The sequence below is a fragment of the Melospiza georgiana genome, chromosome 5, assembly GCF_028018845.1.
Source record: "Melospiza georgiana isolate bMelGeo1 chromosome 5, bMelGeo1.pri, whole genome shotgun sequence".
NCBI lineage: Eukaryota > Metazoa > Chordata > Aves > Passeriformes > Passerellidae > Melospiza > Melospiza georgiana.
The window spans coordinates 56,763,480-56,791,295 of NC_080434.1; the positions used below are offsets into that span (position 1 = coordinate 56,763,480).

The 27,816-nt window shown below is 39.0% G+C and overlaps 1 protein-coding gene across 1 annotated transcript; it reads right to left on the minus strand.

Annotated features, from left to right (window-relative positions):
* Nucleotides 1-652: 652 nt before the first annotated feature.
* MAN2B2 (mannosidase alpha class 2B member 2) lies at nucleotides 653-27,816 on the minus strand. Its single transcript, XM_058024996.1, has 19 exons — nucleotides 27,663-27,816; nucleotides 25,317-25,463; nucleotides 21,403-21,508; nucleotides 18,883-19,055; nucleotides 17,526-17,641; nucleotides 16,356-16,533; nucleotides 14,941-15,139; nucleotides 11,857-12,047; nucleotides 10,943-11,129; nucleotides 9,962-10,095; nucleotides 8,678-8,934; nucleotides 6,557-6,748; nucleotides 4,574-4,826; nucleotides 4,358-4,468; nucleotides 4,052-4,244; nucleotides 3,236-3,391; nucleotides 2,757-2,869; nucleotides 1,771-1,888; nucleotides 653-886 (listed from the first exon to the last, which is right to left on the minus strand). The coding sequence occupies exons 1-19, from the start codon at nucleotides 27,792-27,794 to the stop codon at nucleotides 792-794; spliced, it is 3,051 nt and encodes a 1,016-aa protein (XP_057880979.1). The 5' UTR covers nucleotides 27,795-27,816; the 3' UTR covers nucleotides 653-791.

Sequence of the window (27,816 nt, forward strand, 5' to 3'; positions counted from 1 at the left end):
CATGTTCTCTGAGCCTGAGAAGTAAGAAAGTTCACAGCATCACAAAAACAGTGTTCCTCCTTCAGGTTACAGGATGAGTCAGTTCCTGGCCATGGGACAGGACACACCTTCTGCTGTCAAACTGGCTTCAGTCTACCCTGACCACAAGCAAACATCCAGGACCAGGATTCTGTCAGGCAAAATTCATCAGTTCTGAATCTTAAAGAGACACAAGTTAAATGAACCTAAGGAATACCAAGAGTAAACAGTACATTCCATTTCAGTTTACAGCAAAGCAGAAACCTTGCAGTTCTTGCCCAGAAGACAAAGTAGTTGAAACACAGCAGGCATTTCTCCTTGCATGCAGGAACAGACCAATGACTATTCTGTGATTTGGAACTCATCTTCCCTAACAATAAAAACCTTAAGAGAAGACTCTTGGCAGCACTATTAATTAGAAAGACAATTCAAGACTGCAGGACTAATATGATTTTGTTAGTGCTCCACAGTGAAGCATCACAGAAGCAATCACTTCAAAACCATCAATAGCAAGCAAAATAATGTTCAATATGCTGACTCTGCAACACAGGTCTTTTTTTGCATTGAGCAAGTTTCAGAAAAGAAAAGTTGTAAATAATTAACCAACAAAAACACCCACAGCTCAGGCCAGCAACTCAATTAAATTCAAAGTTTATTCCAAAATTAATTTTTCTTTCATTAACAGCAATAGGATGTTTTTCAAGATTATTACTTGTATCTTGAAATGAAATTTCAAAGATATTACATATCCACCTGAAATACATCATCAAACATTATTGAACCTGAAAGTATACAAAGAAAGTCCTTATTTCCTTTGGGTGAACAGTTACTGTAAAGTCTTCTGAGGTCTCTGTGCTGTTGAAGAACCCTGTAAAACACAAAAGCATTGGTAATTTATTAAAGCAGCTTTACTCAAGTGGACATGTTGTTCTATCACATCAGTTTTAACTCATCCCTTCCCTAACAGCTAGTGTGTGAGCAGCTTCTCCTCCCTAGAACTCAAAGTATTATAGAGCCCAAGATGTACCCATTCATAATATTAAAATATACAACAATTTCTCTTCTTTTCACACACTGACTCACACAGAAAATGTGAAATGACTTTTCCAGTCATGCACCTTTTCTTCATCATGAATAAAGAGCAAGCAAGCTCAGAGCTGCAGGTCAAATAGAGCTCTAAACTCTCACCCAGCCCATTCCAAAACCTCTGCAAGCTTTTTACAAGGCACAATATGTATGCAAGTGACAGTAAGGACATTGTCCAAGCAGCTAACTGGAATGAGAAATAAAATGAGGTCACCCACAACATTGGATCTGAGTGCCAGCTTTAACTTGAATCATATCCATAGAGTCCTTTAAGCTGATTACAGCAGAGATTTTTAACTGCAGCTGTGTTTTTCTGCAGCACAGGCTTCAACTTAGAGAAACACAACTCATCAGCATCTGACAAAATCAATCTGTGTCACAAGTGTGAATTCATAAAGTAGCCACTTCCATCTGGACAAAGAAAACTCCAGAAAGATTCCAAGCTTACTAACACCTCTAGGCAAACCAAGCTACCAGATAAATACAACAGTCTGGTCCTTGCAGGGAATCTTAGCTTGCAGGGAATGTTCCTACCTGCAGGCTGTGACAGGTACCAGGCCTGTCATACAAAACATTTCTAATCTTACAATTTTAAAAAATATTTTTAACTAGACTAATCATCAAGCTTCAACAGTCAATGGACACCAAGCCCCTTAATCCACCTACTTTTGCCTGGATATTGTGCAGTCTTCCATTTCCAGCGCTCCAAAGTGTTCACATCCCAGGTGCCTGTGAGGGATCGCTCCTCCACTGCCACCACTGATCCCAATCCCTTCAGCAAAGACTGAGTAAAGAGAACACCAGAAATCAAAGGAGGGTTCATAGACAAGAGTATCAACTCACCAGCCTAGCACACAGTAAGACCAGAAAGAATTTTCAACTGTAGCATTGGCCTGGTAATTGGAGCAGAGAGACTTTGAAAATCTGCAAGGTCGTGCAGCACAAGGGCAAATTCAGATTCACCAGGTTTCACACCAAGAAGGTGAGGTGCTGAAAGCTTCCTCTGCATTGCAGTACAGAGTCTATTAAAAGGGCTGAAACTCACACTCCCCTTTTGTCTAAAACAGAGAATTCTACACATTGTTTCCCATGTTTCTATCATGACAATCAAAGTAATAAACCCCTGCCATGGAGTATAAAGTTATCTATTTCCATAGGAAAGATCAAATAAACATGAAACTGAAAAAAAAACTGAGTACATGATGGAAGTGACAAAGTTTGAACAACTCACAGAAATAAACTGTAGAGAAAAAAAGTTTTCTTTTAATCCTGTCCAAGTTTCATTAATTACAGGTAAAATTTTCAATAACTAAAGAATCAACAAAACAGAATCCTACTCTGTGCACTGGTTAAGGTACTGCAGGAAGTGTTACACTACCAACAGCTCAGCAGAACCAGTCCTACCCACATCTAGCAGATCTTCATGCTGTGCCTATGGCAACTCCATCTGAAGTGATGGCTTCTGTGTTGCAAAGCCAAGTAAGAAAAAAAAAGGTTCACTTCCCTCTGAGGTAAAGTTCTACTAACACATTTATATCCATCTTTTGTGTACTTTATAGTACACAGGATGTGGCATTCCCCAACCATTTCTCTCTGGAATAAAAACACCTCACTTGGTGGGTTACTTTTACCTTTAGAAGGGTTACATTTACCTTTAGATCTACCACCACAGGCTGAGACAGCACAGGATCCTCTCCAACTTCATACAAGTGTCTAATTCTCAGCAGGACACGACTGAAATCTGGATCACTTTGCTTCTGTTCACCTTCAAAAGAAATCAAAATGCATATATTTTCTTACTTTAAAATTAAACCCAAGTTTTAAACTTTAATTTTTTAAAACTTTAAACTCCCATCATTTGAACTTAGTTCCTATTTTTTTTTTAATTAGCAAGAGGACTAATATCAGGAAATAGCCAGCTCCCACTTTGACAGGAATGTCACTAACAGGCATAACAAACTCACGCAGGAGAAATATTTTACTACTTGGGCAGAGAAATAATACAGCACAATTCCTTGATTGAGGAATTTAATGTTTTGAATAAATAAAAATACTAGCCACAGAGAACAGAGAAAAAAGAAAACCAGCTTATTTAAGTGTAACATCCAGCCACCTTTTGGAAGGCACCTACCCATGTGGATGCTGTGGACCTGTTCTGCATGATTAGAGCTGTACCTCCACCCTGGAATGCTCAGGGTCTGGAGATGAAGATTAGGTGGCACAGTTACAGGCAAATCATAGACTGAATTCTCCTGAAGTTGTCTGGGTAGCTTTGGTGTATCTTCTCCTTTATGCAAAATAAAACAAAACAGACATTAAACATCCATCACACACACAAGCCTGGCCAGGGCCCTGTGGAAGGGTAAAGGGCTTTTGGCTTATTCTGACAAGGCAGAGGCAAAGTAGATTATATGCCTTCTCCTCCAAGGCCTTCCAAGATACTAAGCAGAAAGCAGCATGATTTTAACTGCTACAAAAGTGTATCACAGCTTTCCATAAAACAAATTTCACTTAAGTTTGAAATTGCTATTTCAATACCACGCTTCAGTTTTAGTTGATAAGACAAAAAAATATTTTTAAAAGAATAACCCAAAAATGGCCATTAAGGACTCAGCATCCAGGAAGCTGATATATGGTACACTACCTACTTTGCACTAATTCCCTGTGTGAACACTTTGTTCTCATTACATGCTTTAAAATTTATTTTCCTCTCAAAGTAGAGATAATTATATAACAAGAGAAACATTACATATATTTGGACAACATCCATGTTTGAAATTAATGCAAAGTAATTAGCAGTCTCTAAATCTGTCTCCTAACTCACTACATGCTAACTTTGCCTCACAGGAGCCTTGAAGCCTGCATTTAAAAACTCAACAGCATAAATGAAAGCAACATAAACAAGCCACTCAGATGCTAAAGGCAGCACAGGGGACTGAATGATTACCTGATAATGCTCCAAACATCACTACTGGCCTATGCTCTAATGCCAGGCCGCTTGTCCGATACAAAGTGTTGGTGACAGCCTTGCTCCCTAAAACAAGCCAGATTACAGGGCGAACCACTGAAGAGTCATTCAAAGTGAGATTGTTGGTCAGGTCCCACTCAAGGTTGTTCCACAGTCTCCTGTGTAGCATCACCTGTATTGGGAAGGTAAATGTCACCACAGGAATGAGCCATCAGGCTTTACTTACATTATCAGCAGCCATGAAATTAGTCCATCTAGAAAAAGAAATACAAATTCAAACTTTACCTCGACTTGTCCATTCCCTTGACTTGACACACCATGAGCTCTTTCTGCAAGCAGCATCAGCCTTGTGCTGTCATCTTCTATGTAGGCAGTCTGGACCATAGGGTAATAGTTCTGTAACCACACAGTAAACCATGCAGAGATAATATTAACACAGGAAACAGTAACAGAGAGCAAAGATAAGACACAGCTGACTCTGTTTTACACCTTAGTGCCTACCCGAGCCACTGTGTTATTCACATATGCCTTGAATGGTCTTTTCTGCATCTGATAGCCATTGTTGTCAGTGTAGAGAACTTGTTTGGTGTTCAAACTTGTGCTTGTTCTCAAGATTGCTTCACGATTGAATTCCAAAGGCCCAACACTGTATTCTTGCTCTATCCTACGGCAGAGCAACTTCCCATCGTAGCCTTCTGGGACTGAATACAGCCTGGTGTACACTGCATAAATATAGTCCTGAGAGGTAATATTGCTGCAAAAATGAGAGGAAGGATGCAGAGTTTATAAGGTGAAACACTTGACTGGTTATGACACAACTTGCAAGGCACTCATGATGTCACCCTACACAGACAACTTTCTTACCCATTTTCTATTTATTTGAAGTACAGTTATTTTTAATTTCAATTTAACTTTCAAATATACAGATATTCAACCAGAGGTAAGTGATATCCTGTAAGTTTCCTTCACATTTCAAGTGTCAGGAGGATTCCTCATTTGATTACAAATGAGGAATCAAATGCTGTTGTCTCCAAATTAACAACAAATCTAAAAATTATTATGACTCTCTAAGCAACATATTTACATTGTACAGAATAGATGCATTTTTTCAATCTGGGTGACATAAGCTTTGATGCAAGAATTCCACACTACTTTCCAAAGGTCCTTAACTACAATCCTTGAGCAACGCCATGAAAAGCAAAAGACTTCAACCAAACAACCAGATTTAAAAGGGGGTGAAGGGTTTATAGACTGATACAATTTTACCATAGAGAACAGTTAGTTCATCAGGGGTCAGAGTGACCTTATAAAAGATTCATTCCTCTGTTCTCTGATTTGCTTTCAAGATAGATATTCACAGTTATGAAAATGTATCATTATGTCCAATTTCCATCCATGTAAGATATTAGCAGCAATACTCATTGAGTTGTATAGAACCAGCTTCTCAACAGAAGTTGCATTAAAAAAATGCACCACAAAGGATCACCCAAAACAATCTCCACGTCCATCCCTCCCTCCTGCAGCAGTATTTGCTTCAGAAGTGGGCCCATGCGAACCTCAGGAAGTTCAACAACACCAAGTGCAAGGTCCTGCACCTGTGTCAGGGCAATACCAAGCACAATCATAAGCTGGGCAGAGAAGCGCTGGAGAGCAGCCCGGGAGAGAAGGAACTGGGGGAGTTGACTAATAAGGAACTCAACATGAGCTGGCAAATGTGTGCTCACAGCCCAGAAACCCAAACTTGTCCAGGGCTGCCTCCAAAGCAGCACAGCCAGCAGGTCAAGGGGGTCATTCTGTCCCTCTGCTTCCCCCTCATGTGACCCTACCCAGAGAATCCAGCTCTGGGGCCCTCAACGTGGGAAGCACAAGGACCTGCTGGAATGAGTCCAGAGGAGGGCTACAAAGATGATCAGAGGTCTGGAGCATCTCTCCTATGAAGACAGTTTAAGATTGCTCAGCCTGGAGAAGAGAAGGCTCTGGAGAGATCTTTGGGCAGCCTTCCAGTGCCTGAAGGGGACCTACAGGGGAGCTGAAGAGGCACTTTTGACGAGGGCATGTAGTGACAGGATAAGGGAAATGGCTTTAAACTTAAAAAGAGTAGGTTTAGATAAGATGTTAGAAAGCAATTCCTTGCTCTGATGGTAGTGGGACAGTCACAGAGAAACTGTGGATGCTCCATTCCTGGAGGTGCTGAAGGCTCTGGCCCTGAAGGTTGGATGGGGCTTTGATGAACCTGGTTTAGAGACGGTGTCCCTGCAGAGGGTTTGGAACTGGATCTTCACAGTCCTTCTAACACTATGATTTATACTTACTTCTAATTCTATGATTTACAAAAGGTGCTTCCTCAGCAGCACATTCAGCAGATGTATAATAGTTCTTTTGTCTAAATCCTAAACAGTACAGAGCTCACTGTTTAGGGGTAACTGTACAGAAGTAACCTCATACATATCCTAACATTCCAGTGAAGCTGAAATGGTGCTGTACCTGTAGAAATACTGCCTGATCTCTGTCATCAAGCTTCCAGACATCACTTCCAACACCACTGCTTTTGATACTGGAACAGCTGATGTATTTGGAGCAAACAAGTAGTTATCTGAAATGGGTCCTTTCTTGGTGTCTCCATTTACGTGGTACTCAAGGAACTCCTGGGTGAACTGGACAGTCTGGTTGGTCTCCCTGAGAAGAGTAAAAATTATATAACTTACAAACACATTTTGTACATGATAAATGCAAAGCTGAACAGCAACAGGAACGAGGCAGGAAATGTAAGGACAAAAAAAACTTTCTTCACAGTGGATTGATTTTGTGAGACTGAATAAATGAGGACAGCAAAGAACTAAAGTGCTTCCCATTAAGATACATGTCAGTTTGTAAGCAAATGGAGTTTCTATGCAATTTTCTATTTTTGTAGAAGAGAAACATCTTAAGATTAAACATCATCTATATTATGTCACTGTTTTGATGCCAGAGTGGCTCCAGGATTAAAACTACCCATTTCACAGGAATGAGGTACACTACACTGCTCCAGTGAATAATTAGGTTCACTGAACTTTGTAGCTAGGTAAAATCAGCATGATGCAAGTTTTCATGTCTAACACTGGTAACAATGAAATCAACAGGATATCAACATTTACAGTCACTCACTACCTACTGCATCTCCTCCTCTCTCCACTGAAGCTTACAGTTTGCTATTCTTGACTTATTATCACAATTTTTAGAAAGTCATATGAAGGCAATTTAAGATGCTGCTCTCAGCTACCTGCTCTGCCTTTGGCAACTTGCTGTGAAAACAGGAAAAATCACTTCATCTAGCATATAAATTTATACAGCTAAACATTTTATCTCGTGTTAATGTAGCTACCCATCATTTGTATTAACTGAGGAGAATATCCAAGTGTTTTCTATTACTTCTCTTATGAGGCACTTTCAGTGCAGGGGCAGGATCTAGAACTTCTAACTGTTGCAGTTGAATGTGAAGGGCTTCCCAATTGAAGATCCCAATTTTTTTCAACCTTTCCTCCCATTCTGACCTGTGAGACCTCATTCTTTCCCAATATCCCAGTGCAAACCTTGTGAAACTCAAGCATTTTGAGCTTGTCTGAAGGCTTGTGAAGAAAGTGAGTATTTAATTTCCCCTGCATGCTGAATTCCAGTTCTTGCTGCTTGCCAGAACAGGATGGAAAAACTGGAATCTGAATTTAGATTTTTGTTCTTCCACACTATATTTCTCATAGAATCTGGAGGCAGTTATGATCTGGAGGCACTCTGAGAAAATACTTACTCCAGGGCTCTTAGTTAAGGTCCAGCTATACTTCTAAAGACGATTTTAATGATACTGGACAACAAGTTCTTGCTCTAGAAGGCAGAATTATGAACAAAACTGCAAAGGTGAAAGAGATCTAGCCATCACCATGCCAGTGTAAAAGGGGTCAAATATTCCATCAGTATATAATAGGTGACAATCTGAATCCTGAGAGGGCAAAATGCAGCACAACTGCACCGAAACTGAAGAAATTGGGCCAATTTGCATCAGCTGAGAGAGATCACCTGAAAACTCAAATCTCACCTAAATCTTGATAATTATTCCATTTTTCCTACCTGATTAAATGAAAATTCCTTAATTAAAAGTTTCCTTTCGAAGAGCTTTGTAGCTTTCTACTACAGAAAGAGTGATATGGGACTTGCAAAACACTACTTAGTGTGAGTAAGCCCTTACTTTATCACTTAAGGCTCATTGTGTAGCCACAGTGTATGTGCTTTTTACTAATTTTTAATAAAAATGCACATTCACAACCCTATTTTGGTCTAAAGTACACTGGAACTCTGCTGATATACTAGTTATTACTATGATATGTCATCTCAGACCAACTGCCAAGTTAAACAGGGCAACATCACAGAACTAGTATGGAATCATGCCTGTGCTAGTGCTGAAGTGTCCTGTAAAAAGAGGGCATGTGAAGTGGGGATAAAAAAGAACTTTAAAGACCATAAAGAACATTTTGTTGAGTCTTGGAATTAAGACACATAATACAAATCCTTGCACTTATTTTTATGGATTGTTTTAAAAAAATCTGAAATGCTACTGAAAGAAGCAGGCAGTCTCACCTGTCAGTAATGCTGTGCATCAGGTTTGTGTTTTGGTCAAACACGATCTGGTAGCAGCTGTTAACCACAGGAAACAACTGCTGCCTTTGCTGCCCTGCACCAGCCAGGTCTCTCCGTTTGTACTTGACTGAGCTCCCAACAAAGGCAGCCTGCTGACCATCCAAGGGTTTAATACTGTATTTTCTGTAGCTCAGACCACTTATTGCAACTAGAATATACAGATCATAGGTAGACTGGGACTCCACGGAGCTTTGAACCTGTATAATAGCATACACAAAAATGCTTCATTACAGAAAATTAATTAGCAAGGCAATTACCCTCATGTGCTGTAAGCCCTAAATTATAAAAAATAGCTTCTAGTTTAATAAGTTTTTAAACATGCCATTCTTATAATTCTAAACTATAATGTAGATCCACGCTGCTTTTTATTGGGAGCCTGGTGAACTTGGATTAAGCTGAGCCTTTCTGGCGCAGCATGACCACGTGCCAAGCCAAAGAGACTGATGGTTTGCAGATAAAGGCAGTGTGGTCTCATGGCACCACATGTGCAGGAACAAGGGACAGCTGCTGTGCCTCACTACTGACTACAGTGTGCCTTCCTGCATGGCCACAGCGGTAAGCCACAGGTCACAGAAACTGCAGCGGGCAGAACCTGCTGAGCTATCTGGCATCTCAGGGACAGAGGGGAGCATCTGCAATTGTGTCAGGCCTCTTCAGGCCTCATGTGCAGGAAGCATTCCTGGAGATTTATCAAGCCACTGATGATGATGCATTCTGTACAGGAGATGCTCCTGAGAAAGGCCAGTACCAGCTCTCACTTGGGGCCACTTTTCTTCTCTCCCCTGGAACAGCTGGCTGTGTCTTGGAGCTTGGCTGTGACAGAATGAGCCACCAAATGGCAGCTGACTGACACCAGTTTCTAAGACCTACATTTCTTAATTCTCTTCTACTCCCTCCCCAAGGCAATCTGTCAATTGTTCAAACAGGGCTGTCAACTGTAAGGCAGTGCTTCAACATAAAAGTGTTTCTTTGAAACAGTGTTTTTTCACAGATTTAAAAATAAGGTAAGAAGCACCAGGTCACACACACATGCAAAGGACAAACACACTACAAGAGCAGCAAGTCCTTGTAGAGAGTAAAAAAAGTCTCTGTTGAGACAACAGACAAGCAAAAACAACCCTTGAAGGACAAGTAGGAAAATTCCACTTCAACAGGAGGTAGAATCCAGTCAATAAAAACTGACAAATGAGAAAAAAGTAACAGAAAGAAACAAAGTTGAAGTACCTGTGCTGGCACAGAACGTCCCAGCTCATCATACACACTCATTGCCTCACTGCTGACAGAAACTGTGACAAAGGTAGTGATGTTCCATGCCAGTGGGTTATAGACAACCACATACAGGTCAACATCTGCAGCACCTTTGTGCAAACAAACAAAACTTGCAGTCACTACATTATGTATTTTTAAAACGTGGTATTAAAATGTATTTAGGAAATCTGTCTAGGTACAACTATCTTACAAAATTTTAACATAAAACCCTGCAGTAAAACTTCATGATTGAAAAAAGGAAAATATTTTACAGTCCTTCATTAAAACCTCTTCTGCTTTATTCTTCTATTCTCTGCCCAATCAAAAAAGACCATGTATTCAGAAAATGACACCTGAGTTGAATGTAAATGCATTTAGTGAAGATAAGCTGCTTAGAACTCATTGTCATGCAGTATTAACTTTATCAGAGTTATACAGGAGATCAAATGAGAAGCCTCATTTAAAAACAGCCCAGTAAAAATCCAAATGGGTCTGTTGCACAGCCCACGGCACTGCTTACATCTGACTGTTTAAAAAGTTTCCAAAGTCAGATAAAAGGGAGTGCACAGTATTTAGAACAAACTTCTTAAAAATCCTTTTACATTTTTTTACACAAGCTGGCAGTACATTATAGCAAGAACATTTCTTGACTCTGACTGTACTCCTTATCATGTAATGCTCTGTTGCAGAGTAAAGTTAGCTTAGTGACTACTTTGACCCAGCACCTCTTCCTTGTATTACACTGAAGTCTGAAACTGAGAGCCAGGTCTAATAAATGCACTGAGGTAGAGTTCTGTCTAACATTAGCTGAGAAATCCTGGGTCTCAGAAGGCAAATACAATTTTCTAGCCATGGTTCGCAGAAATTAGATGTATACAATATGTTGATTATTTTGGAGGAAAACATGATAGCTTTCAAAAGGTAGCTTCAAAATTGAAAAAGCTGTGCAAAAAGTACCTGGTTCTCCTGAGTCTTTAGTGTAAACAGAAGAATAGACCTCTCCATTCTTCTTTGCATTGTTGATATCAAAGATTATGGAAGCCATTAGCTTCTTCACATTGAGCATTCCATACATCAGGTTATTCATGTACATGTCCTTCACCTTGGGAGATTCTGTGCCTGTTATACCATCATGGTGTTGGACCTTGTATTTAAAAGTAATTTGAAAGGTGCAAAGTAATTTGAAAGAATGACAACTTCAGGTTTGCATTTGTGTTAACATGATAGTCAACTAAACTTCTTACACACAACTTAATAGGAGATAACAGCTACATTCAAAACCAAACAAGTTACAAAAACCAAGAATGCAGCAAATATACTGTAACAAGACAGGTTTTTAATTTCATACTTAGATCTGGTCATCAACTTAGCAAACCAAATAATTATTAACAGCAAAAGTACTGAGGACTGCAAATGGTAATGATACAAGGCTAATCACTTAGCTGCTGATCTTTGGAGAAACGAATCTGTCCTTCCTGTTCTAAATTGCAGAAGTAGAGATTATCAGTAATTTTAAATTAGTTCTATTTTTCTTTGTTTTTTGTTTACTTTTAAGAACAAGTTTGTAAATAACAAAACTAACACCAAGAAAAGGAATTTCATATGCAAAGTTTGAAACCACATACTCTTTCACTGGTTGAAGAAAACATTTGCCAGTAACCATGATGCATGGTTAAGAGGCTGAAGTCATGCTTCAAGACAGTTTTTTTGAAAAATGGCTTTATTTCTACTTATGGCCTGCAAAAGTGGGGGGAAGTTATTTCCAAAAATATAAAAGCAACTTTGAGACAATCCAGGTGAAATGCCTATGTGAACTTTTCATTTGGAAAATAAACAATTTCATTCAAAGCAGAAAATAAATCAATCCTTACCTCTGAAACTGCCCATCTAAGACTCTGAAGTTGCTTTAAGGCTTTACATTTGCAAATAGAACCTTCTGGGTGTTTCTGGACATACTGTGTGAAAAAGGATTCTCCAGCATAAAGCAATGAACTTGCTCTCCTTGCAATTCCTTTTAACGTGCTCCGAGAAGTATAAAACCCAGTCCATGCTTGGAAGGGCTCTGTTTAGAGAGGAACAGATCCAATACACATCAAAACACCACTTCAGTTATCCTACTACTACTACCACCACTACCACTACTACTACTATTGTTCAGCTTCTTACATGAATCCTACTGGGTATTTACACAGCAGCCATCAAGGTAGAAAGGTCACAAAGCATACAAAGAAACTCAGCCAGGAACATGCATTTTGAAAAACTATCATCTCTCCTACAGGCCTAGTAACATGCAAGTTTGATACAAAGACAGTAGCAACCAAGTTAACCTGTGTTTATGGAAATTTCTTCCTTGTGGATCTGCACAAAAGAATTTTTGAAGTTTCACTGAAGCATATGTTATTATTAGTTGTTAATAAAATACATTATAATCTATGGTAATTGCTTCATACACACACTAAATTTCAACCTTTCAGTCAAAGGGATTTATTTCTTCAAACTGGAGTAGTGATGTAGTGACTCCAAACTACTGCAGCACTTCAAACTACATCAAAAGATGCCCTCAAGTGGTTACTGGAAAGTATTTCAACATTCTATTTGTGTTAATGTTTCAGTAGCCCACAGAGTGAAATAGGAAAACAAGTATTTGTTTTTAAAGCCTTCAAAACTGTCCTTAGGGGTGGGAGTGTGTGTTTTTTTGGGGGGAAATTTCTTTTAAAATACACTAGTGATATATAGGTTTTACAAAAAGAAGTTGCAGAAAGTGTTTCCCAAAGAGCATACATGCAAGTGTAATAATCTGCTATCAGCCCAAGATCAAAGGCAAATTAGATTGCCTATTAGAAAATAGGATCTTTTGCTCAAAAAACTTATTTTTGGACTGAAAGGTGCTAGAAGTTTCAATTTTAGCTTTAGACATTACAAGCAGAAGAACCACCTATATGTATCAGCACAGTACAATGAATGCAGAGCAGAAGGAAATACTTATCTGGGACTTAAAACTTGACTTTCCATATATCATAAGTGACACTGAGCCCAATATGTGACTCACAAAAAAAGGGCATAGCAAGAACAAGAGAGGATTAATCATCAAGAAGCAAAACAGCATGTGGGAGAAAGTGCACTCAAATCTATACTGCAATTGCCAGGCACACAAAGTCATTTGGGGAAAAAACTACATCTCTGTGTGGGCACCCAGCTGGAATTCTGAAGGTGCTGCTATTATGCAAGCTAATAACAATTGAATCCTGCACGTAAATTATGCCAAAAGATAAAAGAAAGAGCCCAGATATGAAAGGATATTAGCAGTTAGAACTGGCAATGCTTTTATCAGTAAGTGTTAGGTATAATCCCTAGAGGGAGGTGAGGGAGTCAGGGATCAGCCCATGCCATGATTCACAGGAAGCAATGGTTATTTTTATTCATTGAAAAGTTAACAGACACATTACAGAACAGTCTGAAATAGATGTACACAGCCAAAAATGTGATGAAGCAGTGGTAGCTACAATTATACAGAAAGGTGTTTTAATGAAATCAATGGGATTTGAATAATAAACCAGGCAATAAAATAAATTGATGAGTTTAGAAATTGAGAAATTGGCTGTGTCTTCTCTCTCCATACTTTGATATGAGGTCTAAAAGGGTAAATTTATTGGGGAAAAGAATTAAAGGGATGTTTGGTATAACATGATTTTTTTTTGGACTTTTCTAGTACTTTTCAGCTCTGCTTGAAAAGCTAAGTCAGTGCAGCATGTAAGCAACAAGGAGCTGCAAAGAAATTTTGTAACACTGTATTACAAAATTTCAGAAATACTGACGATATTTTTACTTGTTTAGACTTCAGTTGTAAGAGAATTCTTTCCCACCCCAGAATTTCAAACTGTTTACTTTAATGAAAAAGGCAAGACTTTCTCCTACAGGAGACTTTAGGGGTTCATCTACATTAGTATTTTGTTTGGATCAGGCCATCCTTACTTTATATGCTTTGGTTTATTGAAAAGATTGGATTTGGAGCTCAAAAACTGGATTCCTGATGGATGCAATAAGCATTAATGGGCATTCAAGTCTATATGGCTATAGTACAAACAGGCAATCCCCCAGCCAGGGAATAATGTGTTCTGACTCCCTGATTAGGAAGGCTGAACAATTGCTTTATTAAGCTATAATATATTACACTAATACTATACTAAATTACATGCTAAAAACATATGAAGAATACTAAAGAATACTATACTAAAAGAGATACTAAAGAAAAGCCTGTGAGTGTCTGAGACAGCCAGGACACAGTTTTGACCCAATGGGTCAAGGAATCAAAACAACCTTCACTGGTGTCCAATTAACAATTCACTTTGGGTAAACAATCTCCATAACACATTCCACATGTGCAAAACAACAGGAGCAGTGAATAGCGATAAGAATTGTTTTCTCTTCTTCTCTGAACTTCTCACTGCCTTTCCCAGGAAAAATCCTTGGAGAACTTGTGCCTGCTGCTCTCTGTGAAGAGAGCTGAGGCCATATATGACTTAATTATAAATTTCCTGCAATTACTTAGAGTGTGGACATCAAATCCTCAATATTGACTGTTTTACTGTGGGAACCCCCTTCCACTGTAGTAACACAGAACTACCCCAAGAGTTTTCAGATTGCCTTGGCCCCTTGGTTACCTGTAGTTTCTCCAGACATTCACAGATCACTCCACATCACATTTTCCACCTCTGGTCTAAGCTATGCATAATCCAGTTCTTTTAAACAGTAAAAATGAGACAGTTTTCTATTTGGCCACACATCCACCTTTTTTACACAACTAAGTTGGGATGACCTAGTCTGTTGATGACACCTCATAGAGTGAGCAAATCTTACCAGGAGGCATTTTTCTTCTTTATTGCTCATTTTCCCTTATTAAAATTTTACATATGTACACATTTGAGGCAGATATTAGGCACTGTGAACTTCATTACCTGATGAATATGGAAGAAAGTCTTGAGAGTCCCGAATTTCCCATGTAAGATTCCTGCTATAGACTGCTTGGAAGTAATCACTGACAGTGGCATACTGGACAGTCACTCCAAACTCAGCAGAATGCTTGTTAATATAATCCACCAACAGGTCCATGTTAGAGTACTGAACAGATGCATTAAAGAACTGTTTGTCACAGCCCTGAAATTCCAAACACAGAACAGCCAAATCACTTTGGTCAGATAATTAGGGAGGATCATTTTTAACACTAGTCTATGTTCCAGGGGTATTTATTTTGATTTTGACTGCCCATATAACTGATACTAGTTACAAAACTACCCAGACTGGGCAGGGTTATTCACACAGATTGTCTGTAATTATGAAAAAATCATGAAAAAGCAGAGTTTTAGAACCATATATTCTCTCTAGTTTTTTACATACCATTATCACAAGCACAGAAACCCATAACTTTTCTTACATTACAGCAAAACTGTGGGTTTGCATCTAGAAGTTAGGGGTTTATTTGTACTGTTAAAAACTTCTCATTCCAGCGCAATTTTCACTACAGCACAACTATTGAGTATTATATTCTACTTCTCACTCTCTACAAAAATAATAAATTCAATATAAGCAACAGTGTCATAAACACAGGAGAAAAACAAATCAGTGACTCATCAGTCAGAAAAAGTTTTTCTTTGTAACAACAGATATTGTGGGGAAATAGTCCATAAAGAACACACATAATCTAATATTGTAATTATGAGACCAGAAGCATCCATTAGAATTAGAAACCAGACTGTACATTCAGTTTAGGCAAAGTTATTCTTTCCTAAGAACTTGAAAACAGCAAGAGCACATCAGTGCTATATGTACATGCAGGATGTAATTAACACAGCATATTGCTGAAGAAAGTGTTTGGATGACCAAACTGGGATATGCTTGCCTATGGCTCTAGCTAAAATACAAAGACTCTAAAATAAAATTATTATGCATCTGTTAGGAAAGACCATGTCTACCTAAGTGTCACACACTTTCCTATAATGCTATAATTTTGTTAACACCGAGTTATGTTGGGCTAAGTTAGTTAAGAAAAAAGATCATTTAAATAGACAAAGCAAGGGGTAACAAAAAGAAGCAATACTGTAATATACAGTTATGCAAGAGGTTATTTTACCGTTTTGTCACTTTTTTTTCTATCTTGAGTAGGGTGGAAGACTTGATAGACAACTGGTAGGCTATACAAGGAAATTTTAAATATCATCACCAGTCATTCATTTAGACCACAATTATTAGAAAAACACTTCATGTCACGTGGTTTGTACCAGCATTTCTGCAGTACCTGCTGCAGCAAGAACCATCCACTTACACTCTGGTATGTACCTGTCTCTCCTGAAGCAAACACTGACCAGGCACTCACCCATGGCCACAAGACGTCCCCTGTCTGGAACCAGGCTGCTCTCTGCTTGATGTTTGCCACCATGGTTTGTGCATACAGGTGGAGGTTGGCATCTGTGACAGGGAGACTCATGTTTGGATAAACACCATCTTTTGGTGGATCTGGAAAAGTTGCAAATCCATTCCAAAAAAATCCTGACCTAAGGAGAAGTAGAAAGCAGTAAGCTGTAAACAGGATTTACTCAACTGCGAAAAACACATCAAATGGTGCTGGTATAAAATGGGAATAAGAGGCAAAAAAATCAGTTTATATTCATTGCTACTATTTAGGTTTAAGTATTTATTTGGGGATGGAGGTAGGGAGAAGAGTCTCCAGTTTTCTTTCAACACTGCAACTTTTCAAGTCCCTGCTGCTTGCTGGCATCCAAGAAGATGTCCTATGAAGAAACCATAGGACAAACCAGCAAGCTTTGTAACAATGAGGATGCTCCCCCAAGTAGAATTGGTTTTCAAAGAGTATTTTACTGGATAAGCCAGTAAGCAAAATAAATTTTTCATAAATTCTCAAATTTCTTCACAAAATTAATGGCAATTTTTTGTTGCTCTAGTTTCTACCGGGACAATAGACACAACCTCAGCTCAAGATAATGCTGAAAATCTCCCATAGAAAATCAATTAGCAATAGCCAATTCCCTACTGAGCTTCCTGGAGCTTTCAAATCTTTACTTCCAGGCAGAGAAAAAAGACCCCAGTTCTGCTTTGGACATTTTCTATTTACAGTAATTAATTTGTTTCACATTTTTATTCTATTTTTTTAAATCAAAACTGACATTGTAAGTAAGTCACTGTATAATAAGTAGATGAAAGCCATACCTATGTTTCAAGCCTCCTGGTGTAAGAAAACAAGTCTGTCAATATTTAGAGGTATTTTTAATGCCTGTCAGTACCAAGTGTCACTTTTGAGAATTCAACTGTTAGGTACTGAGCAAACTTCTTTATTGTGGTGGAAAGCTGAGGACGCTTAATAAGCCTTACTCAGATCTACAGAGTCTAGACATCTCCTTGACCTACCACAGGTCAGGAGAAAGCAGCAGGATACTATTGAAAGAAAACAGTCAAAGAAAATGCTTAAACCCCAATAAGATAAACTCTCCAAAGTGAACATTTCTGGATATTTGGGAAATCTTCGGACCTGTTTGAAAAAGGTAATTGTGATGGAGTGCAGTAGCTGTACTGATCCATAACATGGGTGAAGATCTCCTGTCTTGCAGATAAGGAAGGAGAGCCCTGCCATACAAACTGAAGCTTCTGGAAAACAAAAAATGTAAGAAACCATTACCCTTGATGGCATTCACAGAAATACATAATTAACAACTTAAGACTTCAGAGTTCCCATCTTCCCTTCCACCACTTGTAATACTTTTAAGTGTTTTTTCTGAAGAGCCAATGCAAATGGTACCCCAGGCAAGGTCCCACACTATATACAGGAGGCCACATCAGTGCCTCTTTCCATTAGAATTGATGCAGAAGGAGAGGAGGCAGCACAGTGCCAGCACACTAAAATCCAGAGATAAGCCTGGCTTATCACAGCCATTACACCTCAGCTGTTTCAATGGAAGCTGAACATCTATAAGCTAGAAAAGATCCAGATGTAATCTGACTGCACTGTAGTCAGTGGAAATCAATGTTTAACTGATGTTAATGTTTAAATTCTATTACTGTTTTGGAAGCCTTGAGATTCTTAAGGGCCAGAAAAAAAAATAGCTGGGCAAAGACTGTCAAAAGGTCATAAAAGATTTTAACAGAAAGAACTGCAAACCATTACAAACACAAGGTGGTTGGTCCAGGCTTCACTAAATTCAACATGAATTCTGTTTTCTTCAGAGACACTTGAGTTTTACCCAAGATTCATAAAAACTGCCTAGTGCCCAGAACACAGTGGTGAAAGCCCCATATTTTCTCATAATGTAGTGAGCAAAACTGATGACAGATCAGGGTCCAGCACAGTGATATGAAAAGCATTTATTGTATATGGGACACTGAGCAAGAGAAGGCAGAACATGAAAGAAAACCTGAATTCAGCAAAACCATGACTAGCTGCCACTTTAACTGACCTAGTATCATTAATTTTACAGGCACAAATAAATGTCCCAAGCCTGACAACACTGTGCCCAAAGGTTACAAAAAAACCTGCTCACATAAAACCCAACAGATACAAGATTCTCTCAGGGAAAGCTGGAAGTCCTGGATGTCTCTGCCTCAAACACTCCTAATTCAGTGACCTTTTAGACTTGCCTATTTGCCCACATTTTGTGTCTTCTTCAAGCTAGATTACATTTTATCACTGACCAGAAGTCATGAAGACATTAATTGACCGTATAACACAGATTTAATATGTTTCACCATTATCACATGCAATCAGCACGTCCCATTTCAACAAGAAATACCAACATTTTCTTGCCCAGATGACAGATTCTTATCTTAATGTCATAGTTTAGATTACTGTAAGTAGAGGCCAGCAAGGGCTTCATTCCTAATGGTATTTTTACCTTGTTTTTCTGCATGTCAGCCTTCAGATCATAGTCAATACGAGAAATGAGATGAGCATTGAAACCAGCCAGAGCAAAAAGAGTTGGTGTTGTAGCTGAAGCTCCAAAAGGATCAACATGCCAAGAAAACTGAGGCCTGAAGCCAAAAGTTTCATACAAAAACCCGTGACCTTCTGCAAAGCAAAATTTGTTTAGGTTAGGAACACTTCTAAAGTTAACTTTGTAAATTTAATAGGCATATTGCGATACAGGTAAGCACTTGAAGTATCCTTCAAGGGCTTCTTATTGCTGTTTCCCAAAGCATTCAAAGTTTTGGGAATTTAATCATTCACACCAAATAGTTTCATACTGAAAATGTTTACATTGTTATGCCAAGTATAACTTATTGACGTTATAAAAGATTACAACAAAAAAGAATTACGATTAGAGACAGGTCTCAGAAAAAGTACATAGCTACAGATTAGGTTAAAGCTAATAGCCAGGTTGGAGTCTGCATGAAAACAACAACCTGGGGCTAAGTTTAAGTTCGCTTAAAAACCATAAAACCCATTCTCAGAAAATTTTAGTCTCATATTAATGACAAAGGGACAGGGAAGCAAGTCATCCACTAAACAAAACTAGCATGAATATGATTATCAGTCATATGAAACTAAAAAAGACAAAGGTTAATAGTGAACTCGATAGTTGATGTTATTTACAAGTAATGTTACTAATTGAGTTACTAATGTTACTAATATAGAAATGGGTTTTGAAGAAAGAAACCCAAACTAGGAAAGCCCAGACAATAGCATGAACCCAGAAAAATCATTTGAATCAAAGAAAAACTACCAGGAAAGCAGTAGATTTTATCTGGAACTCAGGTATATTGCACTTGGATACTCATCATTAAAAAAAAAAAAGAAAAAAAGGGAAAAAGAAATTGCAGATCATTATTTTATAGTTATAGAATTATGCTCAGAAATATCTGAAAATACAATCATATCTTCCCTGGAATAATTCTATTTCAAATTTTAATAGCACACTTGAATAAGTGAGGCTGCAAGGCCTCTTTCCACTTCATCTTTCCCATGGTTAATACCTTCCCTAGCTAAAATATTCACAATGTGTTTCAGTATTCTGATAGAGACATATTTGAAATGGTTTTCTAGGCTTCTCCAAAACACTGGAATTCTGGACAGACAATAGAAGACATGAAATCTAGACCACAAATGTCTGCACTGGCTTTGTCCTCTCAACTTGAACTCCACATAATCAATTTTCTTTGTTTGTACTCAAACTGAATAGATGGCTCAGGACAAACAAATGAGAATTTTGAAATACATTAATACTTTTGTTCCTGGTTAATAAATTACCAAAACTGAAATTTCTTTTTTAAAAATAAAGATTATGTTTACACAGAATGAAATGTTAAATTAGAGAGAATGTCTTTTTCAGCTAACTACAATGTATAGCAAAGCTGTGTTTGTGTTTAACAAAAAGACTCTTCAATCATTTTAATATTTTATTTAAGAAGTCCTAGGGTCAGTGCTTTAAAGCCCATAAAGAAACCTTTAAACATGGGAGTCAGATGAGAGAAAAAAAGTTCATATCTTGTCCTCCTCTCGGCCAGAGTGTACTGAGGTACAGAAGCAGCTGCTAATCCTGAGCTCCTGATAAACACAGACAAGGAGCAAGGCCAGTGGTGCTGTGCAGTCAGATGCAGAAAATAACAGCAGTGTTTTCTGTCCCTTTGGGGTCCCATGTAGAAACACCACAGCCCTGGCACAGTTTCCATAAGCCATGGCAGCTGGTGCTAACACATCCCCTTCCTCCTGGCATAGAGCAGACATCTCTAGCACAGAGGTGGCATCAGTTATCCTGATTCTGTTTGTACTGACCAATGCAAACAAACCCATGTACTAAAACACTCTTTGAACCATCAGATGGACAGGTGTAACATACAAATGTTAAATGAAAAAGTCAGAAGATTAAAATGGCAAATAGTGCATCTCTTGGAAATATTTTCTAACAGAAAATGACGATGATTACAAATGAGGGTTTCTTCATCAAAGAAGAATTTCAACTAATTTTATCTGACTTCAGTGACATTCCCAGTGCCCCTTTCTGTAGAAGACCTTGCCTAAACAATACAACTTCCCCACACTCTGAATTGCTACCACGTATTTTCTTGAGGAGTATTTCATACCCTCAATTTCACCATTACTATCTTCCCAGGAACTTTGCTCTCAAACACACAGATACACACACAAAAGGCCTCTGCTCCAAACAAGTTTCTACCTGACAAACCAGCTTTTGGTAACCTTTGTGCCTGCTGCAGAACTGTCATGTCAAAACTAATGGGTTTTGTTTAAGCAACAATTTTTATACAAATAACACTTTGGCTAGTAAAAATAAGAAACACTTTAATTCGTTCTTAAGAAGTCAGAAATTAATAGCAATTTTGGAGGGGAAAAAATGAAAACAAAAAAAAGGCTCCAAGGTCATTACAATGAAAAAAAAATTAAATGCAAATACCCATACCCGTCAACTGTATAATCTGATCATCAATTAGTGTCACAGCTTCATCATGCATCACTTGCCCTCCAATGACAAATTCCAGTCGTCCCTCCTGAAGCAACTGATGGACCTATGATATTGAAATTAAGACACAGAACATAAGCATCATTTCAGTCTTATCCAAAAAGGCTGCAAATTCATTTGCTAGCACATTACCTAGACACAACATTTGTCAAGAAGGCATCTAGGAGAAAAAGTGCGATAAAAGCGAGATCCAGGGCTGTCTGTACTGAGGCTATCTAAAGGAGAGTAACAGAGTAAAAAAGGGATTTCAATGTGCTGCACAGTGTACTGATTTATCCAGGTAACAGGAACAAAGGATGCCACGCAGACATTGACTTTTTGGTGCTGTTACTGTGCCGTTTTATACTGCCTGAACACCAGACACTGCACTGGCAGCAGCCTGTAAATCCTGCCTCAAGGCAGCTAGAGCTGGAGGATTAAACCAGAAGATGCTAATGCTTCTCCCAAAATCCTCCTCCTGCTGCATCCAGCTTGGCTTAGGGAAGGCACTTGGTGGCTGGATGAGGGAGCAGTATGCAATTCCTTGCAAGCAGCAATGGAGCCCCAGGCAAGCAGTAATACTCAGGGTTTTAACTGGAAACTAGATCTCTGGGATCCAGGAGACAGACAGTGCCATCACACCATGGCCATAAACATCTTGCTCCACATGCATCTATCTTGCCTTTGGGGCACAGACAAGTTGCTCAACTTGTGACTGACAGAATGCTTTATTAAGAAATAGTTATTCCACAGGTTTGTCTGCCTGAATAACCCACTGATAACCCCAATTTCTGGTATTTTTCCTAGTTTAAAAAATTTCAATATGTTACAACCTGCTCAACTTTTGATGGTGGCTTTTTTGGGAGGGGTTGTTTTTTTCTTGGTGGGGTAGGGGGTAGTTTAATTTCAACTCCTAGAAACAACAGATATGCTGACAAGTACAGCCTTCAGCAAATGCTGCATGAAGAGAGGGTGGTGTTTGGAGGGAGGAAGGAATAGTCTATGTCCCTTTCTAAAAGCATCAGGAGTCTTCTGGTTTTATTTTAGTTACTGTAGAAATTCAGCGATATCTCAAACTTCCAATAAGTAAAGTTTATGCAAATACGTCTTTTAATCCTCAACATTTTTTTTTTAATCTGTCATGTAGGATGCCATTTTTAGAGCTATTATGTTTATTTTCCCAGGAACCTTCAGTGTCTACTCAGATAGGATGCCAGATTGTCAATTTTGATTATAATCATTTCTCTCCTTCACAATGTTGTGAAAACGCTTCAGGGCTCAGCATTCCTAAATTAGTTCCAGCCGACTGTGGTGACTGATTAGCATGCTGGGAGACCAGATAACTGATATCTGGTGTCAGCACAGAACTGGCCCTGACCTACATGAAAAGAATCTGTAATTATTATTCCCCACTTGGATGGGGCAAATACCAAAATATACCTCTGATCCAAACTTGGGGCCACAAAAATGTTTTTTTTAATGTAAGTTTTGTGGAACCACTGAGTGGCTGCAAAAACAACAAAAATAATTCAAATGATTTAAGTAATATCCAATCTTCTGTCTCCCCAAAAAAGAAAATAAAACAGTATCTGTACAAGAGAAGCACTTTTTCTGATCAGAAGGAGGCAAAAGGAAGGAGGAATGAAGGAAACAGAAGCAGTAGTACTATAAACAGCAGAATGCTATGGTGTTAGAACATATCTGTGATCCTTGGGACCGTACTACCATCAACTCACGCCTACAAACCAGACAGAAGTGGCTATACATCTTTTTTTTCCCCTAGTTAAAGCACCCAGACACCAACCCACAGTAAGGAGGTAGGAATGGTTCACACAAGAAAATTCAGTGTAAATAACACGTGCTAAGAACTACAAGGTTCCCATCTGGCTGAATACTGCTGCAGTGCATTTCACTCTTACATATTCTCTTGTCTGAATTGAAAAAACAACTTCTGTATCCAGGTGTGGAAGATGTTTTACAGCAACTTCTGTGAGCCAGAGAGAAGTTTGAGAAGAGGATCCATGTTTACCCCTGAAAGAATTTTCTACCAAGGTCGTTGACACAGAAATCAAGAAAGACAGAAGAATAAATAAGAGAAAACTGCAACTGTCTGTTCCAATGAGCACCTTCTTTATCTTTCATGACCAATGAGTAAAGTGTAAACTTATGTTGCAAGAATGTATAAAAAACATGCATGCTAGAATAAAAACAGGTTTGAAGCCTTCTGAAAATGGAGTGTGTTGCTTTGTATTGTGACCATCTCAACTAGGACACCCGGGCTGTACCTTTTACTAGTCTTTAATGCTATAGCTCCAACACAAAGCTTCAAACCAACACTAGAATTAAATCCTAGATGTTTCAAAACAACACTAGAATTACATCTTGTATTCCAAGCAAACTGCTAAATGACAAAAAAAAAAAAAAGGAAAATTAAAACCAGAGTGCCTATACCACAGAAAATCATTAATGCTAGAGTTCAAGTGGAAAAAGCAGGCCAGTAACCAGTGACCTAATTTCAGGGACCAATATTTGAAACTTGCTAACGTTAAAAACATATAATTTATCTGCAAATTAGAGTTCCAAAGTTAGACACACAGGTTTAAGAGGAATTTAGTTTTAAATATTTTAATTTTGAGAGAAGAAACTATAAAGTAACTAGAGAACTGGCTACACAATGCGTAACAGCAACAATTACAAATAATTAGGCAAAGAAAGTAAAGTCTGATTCATAGGTACTAATTTTGCGCTACCAAGGTCAAATGTGATACACATCATTCTGGATTCCACATAATAGCAGGAATAGATATTAGAAACATGGGCCTTGACTTCATATTTGGCTTACAGCAGCAGAACATACTTGAAATAACATCAACTCACTTTTGAAAGTTGGAGCACTTCCCTGTCCCTCTACAAAGTGGCTCCTATGCTGTTTTCTTCCCCACTTATAGTACAGTTTTCTTATTTAACAAACCTACAAGGAAATTGTCCTACAACAGGTGAATATGGGCAGAGTTTACAAACACTGTAAACTGCCTAAACCCAGCAAAATCTCTCCTGCAAAGATCAGCTGTGCACAGGCTGTTATTTGAATATAGAACATAACAGAAGATTCAGAATGGTGAAGAACTATGTGAAGAAAACCAGACAAGAGGTGTGGTTTTAGCACAATGCTTCAAACATCCAGAACTTTAAACAAACTGAAATGTAAAGAACTGTTGATAGGATCCTGGTAACAAAACAGACCATGGATTTCTAAGTGCCCACGGGAAGTTGCAGCTGTACACCCTTTGGTTTTAGGATCTAAAATAAACAACCAGCTGCTAGCCTATCAGTCCAGTCTTTGATTCAGCCTGTTTGTTTCATGTCAGAGGAAAGAAGAAGTGACAAATAAAACTCCACAATGACGTTACTAGAAAAAAAATCACTGCCATTAAATGTGCAGTCACTTCTTTGCAGTACTATCTGTGCTTACAAATGGCAGGTTTTCGAGCAGTACTTAACTGCAAAGAACAAAAAGTTCCTTCTTGTGAGCAGTGATAGGTATCAGATGTTTTAATGGATATTAGTGCAGCCTGTTTCAGGTTCACCCACATCTCAAAGTAGCATGGCCCCAGATAAGTAAGTTGCCATGAAACAAGAAATGTAAAGTGTAAAAAAATCTTCAGTGCAAAGGTTACTACCTCCTACTGCTCTAATCTATAGCTGGGGTTTAACCTCTTGCAACTGCCTTTAAAGTCCTTTAAGTACTAGATTCAGAGGCAGCTTACATAGGATCTGGGTAAAAAGCAAATGGTGAAGGTACTTTGCCCCTATTTATCCCCTGAAAAGAGTGTGAATTCTTTGTTAGCAGGAAGCATGGCACCAGTGCAATTTACCTGCTGCTTCTGTGTATCTGTGGCTACCATATCCCACCAGAGTCGAAAGAATTCCTGCTCCACTGCAATAAATTTGCGCTGTTTTCCTTTCATCAGCTCTTCTATAACGGTAGTGTACACATTTGCTGCGTAAGCGTGCATGCTTTCCTGAAAGAAAAAAAAATTAAATAAGCTCTGTTTTACCTAAATTAAAAGGGCTTTTTTAAGCACTCCTTGGACTTGAAAAGAGAGATACCAAAAACCTCACATTTGCTGCACACTTGCCTTGTAGCTTCAGAAAAATTGAGTGATGTCTACATACAGCCTTTGGCCCTTCTGCTTCAGAAAACATCCTCCTGACTGGGGACCTGAGTAGATCAAGGTGTAGCTTCTCCCAAGACCAGCACCAATATCAGCTATCTTTTGGACACACTAGGAATGGCTTATTCTGTTCCTCAGTGTTCACCTTAAATCACTGACAGTATTTTGCAGCACCATACAGACCCCACATGCACACTTCATTCTCCCATTCCAGCTCTTCTTTTGACGGCCTGAGTTACCAGAATTGCTTCTTCAGAGCAAGTGTGACTCTGTGCTGTGCATTACCAGTACAATGCAGTGATGCATCTACTGTAAATTATACTATTATGAAAAATAACTCTATTTTTCTTGATGTTTTAGGATAGAGTAAAACCAAGCTGGTAAAAGAATCTTAGAATGAGTTCAACTGTTGACACAGAAAGTGTGAGATTTTATGCATCTACCCTATCTTGCTCCTAAAAACACCTCTATTCCAGAATGAGGCCTACAGACCTTTATTGCAATGCAAATTTGACAGCTGTACCCATCAAATAATCTACCACAGTGTTATATCCTATGATATGGTATCAAATTAACACCACCATGTTAATTTTGAAGTTGGGCACACAAGGAGATACTTTTTGTACACTTACCTTGACCAGAAAAACTTTTGTTGACCAGATCATCTTCCAGCTTTTACTTAATTTTAAAGGGATAGAGAATGCCTAAAGACAATAGCCTAGGATTTCCTGAGATGTCTGTCTTTCCTTGTAACAAAGTTATCTGCATGTTATTGGATAGTTAACACTAACCTACTTAAACTAGGGGTAATTAAGAAGATGCACCACAAAATGTACATCCTAAAGTGGTTGACATATAGATCTCTCCCCACTGAAAAACTAATGGACATGATATGTAAAACATGAATGCAGAGTTTCAGTTTAGGTAAATTTCCAACATCAAAATTACCATTTGAAACAAGGAGATGAGGTAATCCAAATCAGAAATTGACTTCAGAAATTCCTAGCCCCTTGCTTTCCACAACAGAAACACACCATTGTAAAAATGCTCATGCCACTAGAAAAAGGAAAGCATTTGAGTGTAGGATGAATGGCTTAAGATACTGTTTGGTTTATCTAAATAATTTCTTCCTCAATTATTTTTCCATTGGCTCATAAGAGTTTCTCAAAATCAAGAGTATTAGATACTTAAAATAATGTGAAATTTTAACTAAGGATTTGAAGTTTTAGTTTTGTGTTCTCTTATGCAATTTCTGAGTATGAGTTTGAAGTATTAAAGGAGAAATTCACTCATCTTTCCTAAAAAGGGAAGACAAAATACATGCACAGCAGAGATAGTGGGTGAGCCACTAGCTCTTTTTCATTAGTTAGGCCTAATGTCATTTCTCTCTAGTGAGTGAAGTATCTGCAGCATCTTTCACACATAAAGGAAAATAATTCATAGTAATGAATAAGAATTAAGGATTAGGATTTTGATTAACAAAGGTAAAAGGTATCAGGCCCCACCTGATTTATCTTGCTCTGCATTTCATATATTTAGCAAAAATTAGTTCAGAGGCGCTAGGCTCCAAGCCCACCCAGCCATCGAGGACCTGGGCTCCTGCTCTCCTCTCTGAAGAAATGACAGAAGGCTCTCCTAGGGTTTTGGCTTTGTAACAAGATAAACGTAAAGACCATGAAAATCTGCCACATAATCAAAGCCCCATCAAATAGAATTAAGACTTAGCTTAAGAAGAAAAAAACCACCCAAAAAACCCCATCAGGAGCATCCTGCGGAACACAGGCACACACAAACCCACAGCCCAAGGGCACCGCTCCTAGGCTAACCATGCCTCCTCCAAAGGAGGATCCCGAACACCAGGGGACGGCGGAGACACCAGGCCGGACTCGGGGCAGGAGCTGCACCGGACAAGGATTTATTTGCGCGCCCCGGGAGCCGGTGCAGAGCGGCGGCGCCCGGCCCCGTTAGGCGGCTCCGGGCAGCCCTGCCTGCGGCTCAGCCCCGGCCGCAGCGATCCCTCCCGGCCCGTGCGGCGCCCCCGCCGACCTGCACCGTGTACACCCAGCCGACGTCCATGTGGCTGTGGGCCACCACGAAGGCGCGCAGGTCGCCGGCGGCCCGCGGCAGGAGGGCGAGCAGCGGGAGCAGCGGCAGGAGCAGGAGGCGCGGGGCGGCCATGGCTGCTGCGGCGCTCCCGCCG